The sequence below is a fragment of the Oenanthe melanoleuca genome, chromosome 7, assembly GCF_029582105.1.
Source record: "Oenanthe melanoleuca isolate GR-GAL-2019-014 chromosome 7, OMel1.0, whole genome shotgun sequence".
In the NCBI taxonomy this organism is placed as follows: domain Eukaryota; kingdom Metazoa; phylum Chordata; class Aves; order Passeriformes; family Muscicapidae; genus Oenanthe; species Oenanthe melanoleuca.
This window is the reverse complement of record NC_079341.1, coordinates 3,128,619-3,141,754: the sequence shown is the minus strand read 5'-3', so window position 1 is coordinate 3,141,754 and position 13,136 is coordinate 3,128,619. Positions and strand designations below refer to the sequence as shown.

At 44.7% G+C, this 13,136-nt stretch overlaps 1 protein-coding gene across 1 annotated transcript in view; it reads right to left on the bottom strand.

Moving 5' to 3' along the window:
* The window catches only part of FN1 (fibronectin 1), a 53,391-nt gene that overhangs the window by 18,846 nt on the left and 21,409 nt on the right, over nucleotides 1–13,136 (bottom strand). Inside the window, 9 exon segments of the mRNA XM_056495973.1 lie at nucleotides 278–460; nucleotides 4,100–4,291; nucleotides 5,046–5,132; nucleotides 5,402–5,444; nucleotides 5,446–5,571; nucleotides 5,893–5,987; nucleotides 7,524–7,790; nucleotides 11,308–11,580; nucleotides 12,884–13,078. Of these exon segments, the coding sequence (XP_056351948.1) occupies nucleotides 278–460; nucleotides 4,100–4,291; nucleotides 5,046–5,132; nucleotides 5,402–5,444; nucleotides 5,446–5,571; nucleotides 5,893–5,987; nucleotides 7,524–7,790; nucleotides 11,308–11,580; nucleotides 12,884–13,078 (1,461 nt within the window).

The window sequence follows — 13,136 nt, the reverse complement described above, 5'->3', positions numbered from 1 at the left end:
AACTACTTGAAAGACCTCAAGCTGCACTAAGGGAGGTCAAGGGTGGAAATCAGGAAAAATTTCTTCACTGAAAGGTTGGTCAGGTGTGGAGTCACCACCCCTGGAAGTGCTCAGGGTGTGTGTGGATTGGCACTTGGGGACCTAACTTGGTGGTGAGCACGGTGGTGCTGAGTTGATGGTTGAACTCAACTACTTTGGATATCTTTTCTCTTAGTAATATTATGATTTTATGAGGAGCTTCTTATGTTTGTTTGACTTAGGTAGGTAACCCACTCACTTGTTAAGATGACCATGTTGTCTGAGGGTGAGACTGTCACCTCTGCAACATCCTCCTCCTTCTTGGCAGGGGAATAGCGCACCAGGAAACCGCTCAGCACGATGGAGGTCGGGGCAGTCCAAGTCACCCTCATGGTGTCAGGCCCCACGTTGGTGAAGCGCAGGTCAGTGGGAGGAGGCACAGCTACACAGCAAAGAACAAACTGACCTCAGTTCTCAGATTCACATCCATCAGGATGCCTGCTCAGGGAATCAACCACCAGAGAAAGCACCTCATGCACAACAGACTACGGCATCAGACTCATGCAAACAGACTTCTAAACTACATTTGATTCTACTACGGTTAAGAGAAAAATGTGTCTGCACTACTGTCAGGCTGCTTTAACCTCTTAGCAATTCCTGATATGTTAAATGTACCCCGTGGGGCTAATTTAAAAACAAGGTAGCAAGTTTCAGTAATGTGCTTCCAGCAGCTGGATTTTGTATTACAGATGTGGTGCCAAGAGAGGTTTAAAGTTGCCATACAGCAGCTTACAGATGGAAAAGTAATCTCATCTAGTATCCATACATGCACACAACAGGAGAGGGGAGGGTATATCACTAATTTCCTATGACTCTACTTCTACTTGTGTTGAAGGATTTACAGCCTCAGGACTTTCAAACACAACAGGATTTCATGCAAGAACCAGTTTCCAGCTCGCCTTCAGCTCATGCACTACAGAGACCCTTGACAGTGTGGCATGGCTGTCACTGGCATGTACTCAGGGAGTGGTGCCCATCTGCATCCTTTGGGGCATTGTGGAAAGAGTGGGGCCACCATAGAAATGGGCTGCAGGAAGCTCAAACAGCTGTCAGGGCTGGAGGGTGTCTGCTGATCTGCTCTGCCCTTAGCACTCCTAGTTTGGGGAATCACAGTTTTAAAGTCTGGCAAACACAGCTCATGTTTCAGGATCTCTGTTCCAACTGGATCCTGGAAATCTGAATAGCAGAAGGTGAATGAGCCTGGCAAGCCTGCAGTCATTCATAGTATTAAAATGCCTCCAATTCAAAAACGAGCAGCTCCACATCCATCCCCAGCTGCCATCTGGGGAAAGGAGCCAGCTGGGTCTGTCCGGCTTCCCTGCAGCAAGCAGCTCAATTCCTCTTTGGACAAAGCCCCAGCACCCGGACAGCCAGTGACAGCCAGTGACACCACCCACGTCACCAAACACAGAAGTTTTCAAAATTCACCCGTTTGCTGTGTCAGAGTGGTAGGGGCGCTCTCTCCGCCATTAATGAGTGTGATTACACTGATGTCGTAATCAATGCCCGGCTCCAAGCCTGTCACTGTGTAGTATCCTACTGAGGAGTCCACAAAATCTTCAAAAATAGGGACACTTTCTCCTGCTGCAACTACTGTGATGCGGTACCCAATAATGGTGGAGGCATTTAACGGGGTCCACCTCAGGCCGATGCTCGAGTCAGTTATGTCAACAAAGCTTAGGTCAGTGAGCTGGGGCACCTCTAATGAGTTAAAGAGCAAATGGGAGAGGCAGAGACACACGGAGGCAAAAGAAAGACAAGGGAGAAAAAAGCAGTGTTCATCACTATTAACATCGACAGAACTTCGGAAGCAATTGCGGTGATATGCACAATTTCTCTGGGGGTTCGGGGGAAAAGGAAGGATTTTGGTGGGGTGTTTTTTTTTGTTGTTGTTGTTGTTGTGTTTTTGCTTTTGCTGTTTTCAGTTTGTTATATTTACCCTTTAAAGCAGTGTCCAGCTGCTTCCCTGGGCAGACAGAAGCTGAAACTCCAATCCCCTCAGAAGCTGAAGCCCCAATCCCCTTTAAACATATAATTTTCAAAGAGCACTACAAGATGCACTTAACTTTCGGCAAATTTACTTTGTAAAGTAAATTTGAGCAATGATAAACCACTAAGACCCTTCATTTTCTGACAAAAATAGAAACAGAAAAAACACAGCCTTTTTTTTTTTTTTTTTTTACAGGTAAATTACAAGAGAGCAAAGTTTACTAAAGTATAAATAAAATAATAACTCTGAAATAATAGTTGACTGACCTTCTAAAATCATTGTTTTGTTCAAATAGTGAATCTAACTTTTATCACTGGGATCACAAAAATATCAGCTCATTTGAAGGGGCTAAATCAGACCCTCAGCTGGTGAGAACCTTCACAAAGTTCCAGGGTAGATCATTCACTGTCTGAACTACTTACACTGCACTTGGAAAAAAACCTCAAATCCCTTCAATGGCTTGAGGATCTGGCCCAGAATTCCTCAAGTTCTACTTACCAACTAACTGCTGTAATATTTGTGCTAAAAACAAAAAATACGGAACAGTAAGAAATAGAACACTTCCTTGGAAACAAGGTAAATGGTTAAAAGTGACCTTTAGATGGTATTAATTCTGAATTCAGAGGTTATGCCCAGCACATGATGAGGCCAAGAGCCTGACATTCGTGGCTAAAATTGTTCAAAATCTCAAGTTTTAGCCACTGAATAGGAATGCTCTTTAATGACCTTTTAGATGCTGCCTAAATTTCTGTAGGGAAAATAAGCACAGCTGTGACTGTTTTCCCTATTGATATCATTCCATTAGCAAAGGTGCTCATTTCCTGCAAGTTAGGACCAGTAGAACTGGGCAGGGAATGGGGAATTTCAGATGCATCTTTAATTGACAATGGCCAAACCTTCAGTTGCTCAAGTCAATAAGCTCATATTGATTTAAGCTACAAGATTTGGCTGTGTAACTTTATCAGAGTGATCCTGAAATCAGTGGGAACTGATGCTCTTCCTCACTCAGGATCAGACATCGGTGAGTCAAAGATACAGGACTCTTCATTACAAGTTAGTTTGAAAAGAAATTACAGGTCAGAAATATTGCTTTAATAATTGTGGTTATGTTATATTTTGATGTCCATCTTGGAAAACACTTATTTTACAGAATAGGGGCAAAAAATATGCCAGTTTTCTATAAAATAATTGTTTATCCACATGGAATGCATGTACCATATCACCTTTAAAGAGTTATAAAAGCCAGACACATACATTCTTAGCTTTCCCCCACCAGAAGATGGTGAAGGGCTAAAGCTATTACTGCATAACTATGCAGCATCACAGTATTAGTTCACCCCAGAGAGCACACAGCACTTCAGTGAAGCACAGAAATTTTAAAGCAGTGTTCCAAGAGCAAGCAAACATAGTAGCTGGCATCATCTCAGAGCAGAAACAAAAACAAACGAAGCCCTCACAAAGGAAAATTAAATGCAACCATTTGGAGAAATGCATATTAATTTTGCTACTGTGGCTATAAAGGCTGTTTCTGCAGTCCCCACATATGTCATGTGAGGAGGCACACACCACTTTGTGTCTCAAGTGCTACAGTGGAGGACCTTTCCATCTTGGTCATCTTGGCTTTCCTCTGCATTGCACTCAAGTCATCTTTTGCCACTACTACTGCCAGAATTTCTCCTGTGCTCACTTGCCACTCATACCTCTGTTCACCTACTTCCTGTTCCCACCAGCTGTGCTCCAGATGCTGGGGCACTTCAGGGCTAAGTTAAATCCCTGCTGCTGCCCAGCTCAGTGTACTGAAACAGAAGATCCATGTACAGACCACCAGCCTGTGACACAGAACTGCCCATGCAGAGAAGTAAGAAGTTACAGATGTAAGAAGTTCTGTCACGTGTTGGAACGTGGCTTCTTGAGACTAAGTGTGACATCTAAGCCCTCTGCCATCAGACTAATACAAGCTCTGCAATGCAGAGCTCTCAGGCTCAGTCTGAGAGCTTGGGCAGCTGAAATTGCAGCTCATCCTTTCATTACCTGGTGTGATCGTTTCTGAGATGGGGACGCTCTCCTGGTCATCCTTGACAGAATAGACACTGACATTGTACTCCACGCCAGGGTTGAGGTTCTCAAAGGTGCAGGTGGTCTGATCTGCACCCACCACCTCCTCCAGGGTAGAGCCCTGCTGCCCATCAGTGGGAGCAGTGGTCACACGGTACCCACTGATGCCTGAAATATAGAGAACAGAGTCAGGAGTCTCCTGCTGGACCCACTTAGATCAGCCCTCAGTGCAACAGCTGAAGCAAACACATGACATTTTACAAGTGACTTTTCCACCTGAGCCCAGCAGGAAAGGGGCTTCTTTGTCAAGCACCTCAAAATGAGCTTCCTAGGAGCCAGCCACGTCACCCTCACAGCATTTCCATTCCCTTTGAGATCTCATCCAAATTGAAAATCTCTGGAGTTTTGAGAGGAGTTTCTCTCAGGACTCCATCAGGAAAAGATTCGGCTACTAACAGAGGTTTTCAAAAACTATCAATCCACCTTTTATGGGAGTCAATTGTGCAGCTCCCATCAGCTATTATGGGAGAAGAGATCATCCTGAACACTGTCAGAACTTCCACGCTTTCATAGCAAAAACTCATTTGTCACTTGCCGAAATCCTTGTGGTCCATTCTGCTTTCATTCCCTCAGACTATTTTACAACCACTTGAAAAAATCCTTCAAATCCTTAAAACAGCTGTAATATTCTAACACATTCATGCTCCAAAGCAGCATTTTACACAGAATGTAAATCATTAAGAGTCCTATGGCAAGTTGTAGTTGTTGTGAATTATATCCTTAAATACATCTAGAAGCACATACATTTTTCTTTAAAATAATCAACAGCAAATTTCCCCCCAAACTTCAAGGCACCACAGAAGAAGGGTTGGCATTCTGCTACAAGAGGAGGCTTGAGCACAGAGTGAGTTCACATGGTTACCTGGAGATGTGCTTCTCTCCCAAGAGACTATCAGGATGCCAGTGTCAGGATTGGACTTCAGGCGCAGGCTGGTTGGTGGAGCCAGTGCTGCAATAGTTCAGACAAATGGGTCACTGATGGCACTGAGAATCATGCTGGCTGCCCCAGGACCACTCTCCCCACTGTATCCTCAACCTTTGGAATTAGCCAAAAATACTCCCCAGAGCTGTGACCCTGCATTGCATGAGGCAGTGCTAGTAATGCACCTATGCATCAAAAAGAAAACCCAGACACGACAGGGAGGAGAGAGCAGCGCTGCCTCCCAGAAGGCAGTGGGGAGAGGAAGGAGGAAAGATGGGGAAAAGCAAGTGCCATACGTGTAGTGACTCTCCTGATGATGGGGGTCTCTCTCTCCTGGCCAGTCCATGAGCACTGTGAGGCTGTAGGTGTACTCCACCCCAGGGGTGAGCCCGGAGATGACGATGCTGCCGGAGTCCGAGATCACCTCCCGAGGAGCCTCTCCGCCCTGGCTTGGGCGCACTCCCAGCTGCAGGGGAGAGAGGTTTGCCTTTCAGCCACAGCCTCTCAGCACCCTGACTGATCACCCAACAGCAGCACTATGGACCCTTGTGCAGAACTTCCAGCTGTTAGTCCTGTAACTGGTGGTCTAGATGTCCCACTTGACCTGAAACCCCATGAACGCACTGACCTCTGTCACCTAAACCAGCTCCGTGTAAGCAACAGGCCCTTTGCACCTCTCCCCTTTGTGCTGCCATCTTCACCACAGGCCACAGGAAATGGCTTTATCCTGCTCTCCCCTCCACAGTGAAGCAAGAGGAAAAACCATCCTGGGATTAGCTCCTCCTACCTTGAAACCAATCCTTGGGGCAGGTGTCCAGGTGATGACAATAGAGGTCTCAGTCACTTCTGTGTTAAAAGGAGGAACAGAGCCAGCAGGCTGATCTGTGGAGTGAATTGACCAGAGTTGAAATCTACGTGCTGTGATGGCTCCAAACAGTTTGAAAACCTGACCTACAGCAGCACAAATAGCCAAAGGTATGAAATGAGTGCTGAACTAGACCTCTTCTGAAAATCCAGTGATTTGGGAAGGATCTGACAGATGATTTTTGTCTACTGCTGGGCTTGAGAGACACAGCATGCAAGTGGTCTAATCATAGCTAGAGGTTTTGTTCCTGATAAAACCAAAAATACTCAAGTGAATGATCCTTTATTCATCCAGCCCCAAGAATTTGGGGAATCCTGTTTTTTGGCATGATATCTAAAGTGTTCCTCAAAGCTCAGCTGTTTTTTTGATTCACCCACCATATGCTTTCCAATCAGCAAAACACCACACCCCTGTCTGTCACCCAGCTGTCCCAGCAAGGCCCATCTTATCCTTCACCAACATCTTGTGAAGTCAGCAGAAAGGAGCCAACATCAGTCAGAGGCATCTGTGGTCTCACTGATATCTGTCAGAAGCATCACACAGAAGCCAAAGCCTTTGTGCATGCCAGAATCAGCCTAAATAACAGCACTGAGTTTAATCTGAAATGGCCTTGTTAGTAAAGTTATTAATGAAGAGGCTTGGTTAATCAAATCTATAGTCTCAAACTGGTTTCATTCAGACAAGCCAGAATTTGAAGGCAATATTAAATCCAAGATATCAAATCATATTCTAATTGAGGAGTATTTATAGACAAGACTGTCAGCAAAAAGCACCTTGCCAATGTCAACAATGTTACTCTGATTAAAAGTTTGAGCCCCTATTTTAGTTTCACATTGTTCTAAAAGAAACCACACTCTCTTTTGAAAAGAGGATGTGGTTCTGGGCTTGGGTGGCTTTGAGTTTTGCTAGTTTATATGATAGCATCATAATTATTTAAACACTGAGTCTATTTGTTCTTTTTGAAAGTATGTGGGGGTTGTTACAGAACTCCCTTTCCTTCCAAAATTTGCTTAATATCTCTTCCAAACCAACATCACAAATACAGACACAAAATAAAATAACATAAAAAGATAGAATACAATATTTGATTCAGTTTGGGTAATTGCAGTTAAGCTGCCTTGGATGGTATATTTGGGCTTGAGAAATGACTGCTTTCAGCTTTATGTAAGTACCAGACTAATTACTCCTTGCCCATTTTAAAGGACTTATACGCTTTCCTTGATTTGTCATGCCAAAACCAAGCAATTAGGAAGATCAAGTAAAATTAAATTTCTGACATCCAGTTAAGCAAAATGTGAGGTACCAGTAGGAAGTTTTCCCTCTTGTTTTTAATCATCAGGAAAGCTGAATTTTATTTTACTAAGAGCTTTTTGATGCAAAGTAACTGTTTTTCCTGCCAACATGGTTCAGAAAGAACAACAAGGAGCGTTTCCCGAGCTGTTGGAACGCTACTTCAAAAGGCTGCTCCGTGAATCAACTCCCAATAGGCACTTTCAGCACAAGTTCAGAAGAAGGACCAGGGTATAAAGGAAGATGTGAGGTGTCTCACTCACAAGTGGTGAAGACGCCGGTCTCTCTGTTGCTCTGCAGGTCGCCTTTGACGGCCACGAGGTACACGGTGTACTCGGTGCCAGGCTGCAGGTTCCTCAGCAGGTACTTGGTGGCAGAGGGCCCCACGTTGTAGGTGCGGGGCTGTCCCCCCCGGGTGGGCCCTGCTGTCAGCCTGTAGCCCGTGATGACGGCGCGAGGCCGCGTCCACAGCACCAGCACCGAGTGCTCCGTGGTGTTGAGGAACCGCAGGTTGGTGGGGGCATCCAGCTCTGGGGAGGCAAAGCACAACACCCATCAGCTTCCCAGCTGTATTCTATCTTCATCTGTTGAAACCAGGGAAAGCAGTGATCCTTGTCTCTGGGGGAGATATCCTCTGCTAATGGGCCATCTGTTAAAAACCAGGTAGGGCAATCATCTTTATCTTTTCCACAACCCTTGCTTCCTCCAGGAGACATCTCCTGTTAATGGGCCATTGAGTCCCACTGTGTGACTGATAAAATTACATCATCCCATTGGGAGATGCTCCAGTCAGGGGGAGGAGCCAAGCCTTTCCTACCTTGGAACACCAAGGCAGCCTTTTTCCACTGGATTCCAGAGGAAAGCCAGGCCCTTCTACATCACTACTGGACCTTTGGAGGAAAACTGCACCTTCTACAGGAGCACTGCTCCAGCTGAACCACATCTGCCACTGCAGGAGGATGCAGCCACCATTTAATGGGACTGCTGCCAACACCCTGACTGACTGACAGGGTGTCAGGTTGTATTCTGACTCTGTCAGTGTTTTAGGTTTGTTTTTTGTAATACTATAATTTTTTCCCTGTAAATAACTGTTATTCCTATGCCCATATCTTTGCCTGAAAATCCCTTAAGTACAAAATTATAATAATTCTCCATTTCAAAGAGAGGCTCTTGCCTTTCTTAGTAGATACCTGTCCTTCAAACCTAGACAGACCACAAAAGAGCTGGTAAGTTATTTCTCTTCTACATCCATGCCTCAGAGCCATCCATTAATACACTGAGACAGACAGACCTGAGTACTCTGGGCTGCACTGATTTGGGTCACTGCCATCTCTGCATCCCATGGGGAAGGCAGCCTAAAGGTTGAGACAAGACAGATGACCCAAACACACTCAGGAATTTCAACAGTTTCTCATGAGTGCTGAGCATTTTTTAAAAACCAGCTCAGTTTAGACTTGTCAGTGTAAGCACGGAAACCTAATTTTAGCCCTTTTCCATGAAAAAGATTTATTCTTTTAAATCCTTGCCCAGTCCTCTCAAAATCCCTTCCCAAAATAAACCACCCTCACTTTGTCACTTGAATGTCAAAATAAGTAATAGTCAGCAACTTTCTGTGGAAAACCAGTTCCTAGATCTACTGAAAAATATTCACACCATGGAACCGACCATACAAGCAATTCCAAGCATTCTCACATCTCCCCTGGGACTCAGGGAACAGCTCTTACCAGGCCTGCTCCCCTTTTTATCAGTGCCCCTGGGAAGCTGCTGAAGCTGATAACCCAGATAACTACATAAACAAGAGGCTGAGGCAGTACAGCTCCCTCACTGGGGCCACAGTGACTGGTGGAGATGTCACTGCCTTTGGCTGAGGCAAGGTGAGGCCCTGGAGGGGAATTTAGCCCCCACAGCAGGCAGGGTAGCACTGGCTGCAGCAAGGAGCTCAGTGTTCACAAGTCTCCCCACCTCTTCTAGGTTTTAGCCATATGTTGAAATTAAGAGCAGTGAAGTTTTGTCAGTGCTCTTTTTTGTTGGCAAATGCTTTTTCCTCCTCCTGGAGAAGTAATACGTTGGTGAAAAAAAATTAACGTTTTCATCACTCTCCCAGGGATTCAGTAGGAAAAATGCTTTTGTCCTTTTTGTTTTCTCCATTTTTGAGGAGGGAGGAAAAAGGAAGTGAGGTCTTCCTTCTTCCACCACTGGAAAAAAATGGGGAAAACTCGAAAAGAGAAAAAAGGATGAGTGTGACCCTGCTTAAAACCCATCTCCAAACCACAGGCTGAAAGTCAACTTTATCCCTTGCTGGTACTTAGATCTGGGCTAAGTCTCATCCAGAAAAGATTGCATCTTCCTTAAATGTGTAGCCTAAAGCCAGTTCCTTTCTGCACATTTAATTTGCCATCTCTATTAGGCTTTTATCACTTCCTCTCCCCATACTAGAGGACAAAGGGGAATATTAAAAAGCCACACACACACACACACACATACACTCGGAGTTTATTTGTAGACTGCCTTTTAACGGAAGGCCAAAAAGAGAATCACATTTACACCGTGGGAAGAGACTTCTGCTGCAGGGTTTTCCTTGGGAACTGTGAATGATTTCTGTTTCCCAGGACTTTCGATTACAGGATGCAATTTATGTGAATAGTTTCTGCAATGTGGTTTAGGCAAAGCAGTTAAGCAGATGATCACAGCCTATGGAAAACGATTCCAGACATTTGTGACTAGCACTGTGCTGTCTGAATTAAATGTCTATACTCCAGTGTACACCTCTGTGTGGAGTTTCAGAGGAACCCTACACCTAGCTCAGGCTCCTCAAAACAACCACAAAAAATTACAGATCTTACTGGGAACTGAGCCCTTCTTGTTCTAAATGCTTCCAAGAGAGTTCAGATTCCTAAGTCGCATCCTCACTTTTGAAAGCCTCACTTGAAAGAGAAGGGAGGGTGCTCACACCATCTGTGCTGTGCTCAAATTAGACACCTATGGCAAAGGATGGAACATAAGGGTCCCATTCTCCCTGAACAGTCAAGGGACAGGCACTATTCATTGCTCATAACTTTATGGATGAAGGAAGGCTACTTCTCAAACAGCATGGCTATATTCACAGATTATCCCATTTCCTTTCCTTCCCTCTCATATTACAGGCTGGCTTCTCAGAAGTTGTTCCTATTTACCGAAAAGTATCAGAAGAGCAGCAGATGCACATAGCTGAATTTTGTCCCTTTGAATGAAGTGAGCCAGCCAAAGAACACCACCAACACCCACTCACCCTTCTATTGCCCAATAAACAGGATCTGATAAAAAAAAAACAGTGTCCCATGTTCTGTCTGATCTGCTCCTCTTGCATCAAAAATGGAGATAACCACCCAAACTCAGATAAAACTCCTACTCTTCCATCTGAAAACCTGCATCATGCCCAACCACTGCTCCTTTCTCTTCTCTGCACTGTTGCAAAGCAAAAAATAATGCCTGGCAAAGTGCATTCTCCCTCACATTGGTGAGGTGCTGCACTGCCATTAGATCATTAGCAATCAGGTTCTGAGGGATCCTGCATGATCCTTCTTTGCATGTGCAGGCACAACTGCTCCTGCTGCCAGGGGAGCCAGATAGTATGGAACTGTCAGAAGGGAGATGGGGATTTTCAGAGGAATCTCTGCAAGGCTTCTAAGTCATACTGAAATCTGCCCTAAGGCACCAGCAAAAAAAAAAAAAAAGTATAAAAATCACAAGCTGTGATCTGTGCTGTAAAAAGAACTGCAGGGTCCATCAATTCTCAGCCAGTAATAAAAAAAGTTGAATTCCAGCCATACAAAATTGTTTTAAAGCACCATGAGACTTAAACTCCCATTGGAAAGCCCTGGAGGAGGATAAATCTGCTGAAGAGATCATTGTTAGAATGAATGAATTCCCAGCCCTGTCATCCTACTGATGGGATACCTCCTGGGCTAGAACTGCTGCACTTCAAGTGCTCTGTTTATACACTTCTCCAAGCAACAGAGAAATAAGCTCTTAAAAATGCTGAAAAAAGCAGGGAGGAAAGACACTTACTGGTGGTTTGCTCTCCAGTCAAAGGTTTGCTCTCCCTGCCCTGGTTTACAGCAAAGATCTTGAAGAGATAGGTAGTTCCTGGGATCAGGTCAATGACTTCAGCAAAAGAGCTCCTGGTGATGGGCAGTCTCTGGCCGTGCTGGCCGGGGCGGTTGACAGGGATCACCTCCACCCGATAGCCGGACACCTGGCTCTGGGGTGGGGTCCACATGATGGTGATCTTGATGTCAGACACCTCCACAAACTGCAGGTCTCTGGGGGAAGGCACTTCATCTGAAAGCACAGGGGTGCAACAGCTGTCAGAGGGAGTTCCTGAGCAGGAAAAGTTATAGGCTTCAATGGAAGGAAAAAAAAAGTGAATTTTGCTTGAACAATGGCTTGAAGAATATTTACCAAATTGAGAAGTCAGGGTAACTCACTGTAAACATGCCTACACACATTTCCAGACAATATTTATGCAGACTGCAATCCCAAACCTCACTATCTACTTTAAAGTATACTATGTCTTCAGGAGATATCTTGCTGTGACAGAAAGAGAACTGAAAGACCAGATGTGATATGCCACAGAACTTCAAGTGTATGCAGAACCAAAGCCTGAGGGGAAAAAAAATGTACTCCAGGGCCTGGAAGCAGTAACCTCTTTCTAAAATTAAAAGAGAAGGTTTTCAAAACCCACAGCATGTTCTGAATGTCTATGATTAACTTGAAATCCACCTTTTATAATTAAACAAGTACAGGGGCTGACCTGGCCTTACTATAGTCAAATGCAGAATGCAGTTCCCTCAGTGCTGAGCCACAGTGCTGCACCCTTGAATTCCTGTGTTTAAATTAAATTTCTTGAGACTAGGACTGATACTGCCCTAAGGCTAACCAGTGCACATTTTTAGAAGATGCAGAACCCAAACCATAAAATCATTGAGCTGAATTCATTCCTGGCAAATTCCCATTTGCAAACACGTGCTTGCAACTTGCAGGACCATGAAATTCCACTGCTTACCACATCAAATCCCAATTCTTTCACTAGCCCTTCTTTTGGTTTGGTTATTCAGTCCATCTGGATACTTAAAGAACCCTGAAACCAGAAGTTTTTTTAAATGCTGAGTGCCTCAAGTTTAGATCCTATTGTGTCATTTTGGCACATCAATCAATGCTGAGCAATCTCCCATCCCCACTGACTGCAAAGGAAAGTAATGGGTAGGACTAGAAAGAAGAGGAAAAAGTCAGGTGAACAATTTGAACATGTGTTATGGTGTCTGAGTGCATAAACCTGAACATCTGTGAGCCAAGTGCTGGGGAAAAATGATGCATCAGGAACTTCAGAGGATTTCTTAGCAGAATCCCCCTGAGATAACTTGGGAAATTGATCTCTCTTCTGCAGACAATGCAAGACCTGCCTGCAGTCCAATCCCTAGGAATTGCAACCCTCTTCATGCACAGTGGTGTCTTGACTGTGTCAATGAGTATGATTCTACTGCAGAACTTCAATACCAGTGAAACTTAAAATTCAAACCCACAAAACCATAACAGAGGTCACTGAAGACATCTCAGTGGCTGAAACCCAGAAGATGAGCATCACCTGTGCGTGGGACCCCAGTGGTTTCCTGCTGGATGAAGACAGGAGTGCTCTCCTGGTTTTCTTCCACAGCATAGATGCTGATGTTGTACTGAACCCCTGGCATCAGGTCACTGAGTGTCACAGAGGTTGCAGTGTCAGGCAGGTTGAGCTCTGTGCTGCTGCCTTCCACAGAGGGTACGTAGACAATCCTGTAGCCTGAAGCAAGAGAAATATGTCATCCTCAGCACAAGCAGTAAGCACAAAGAATGCTAGA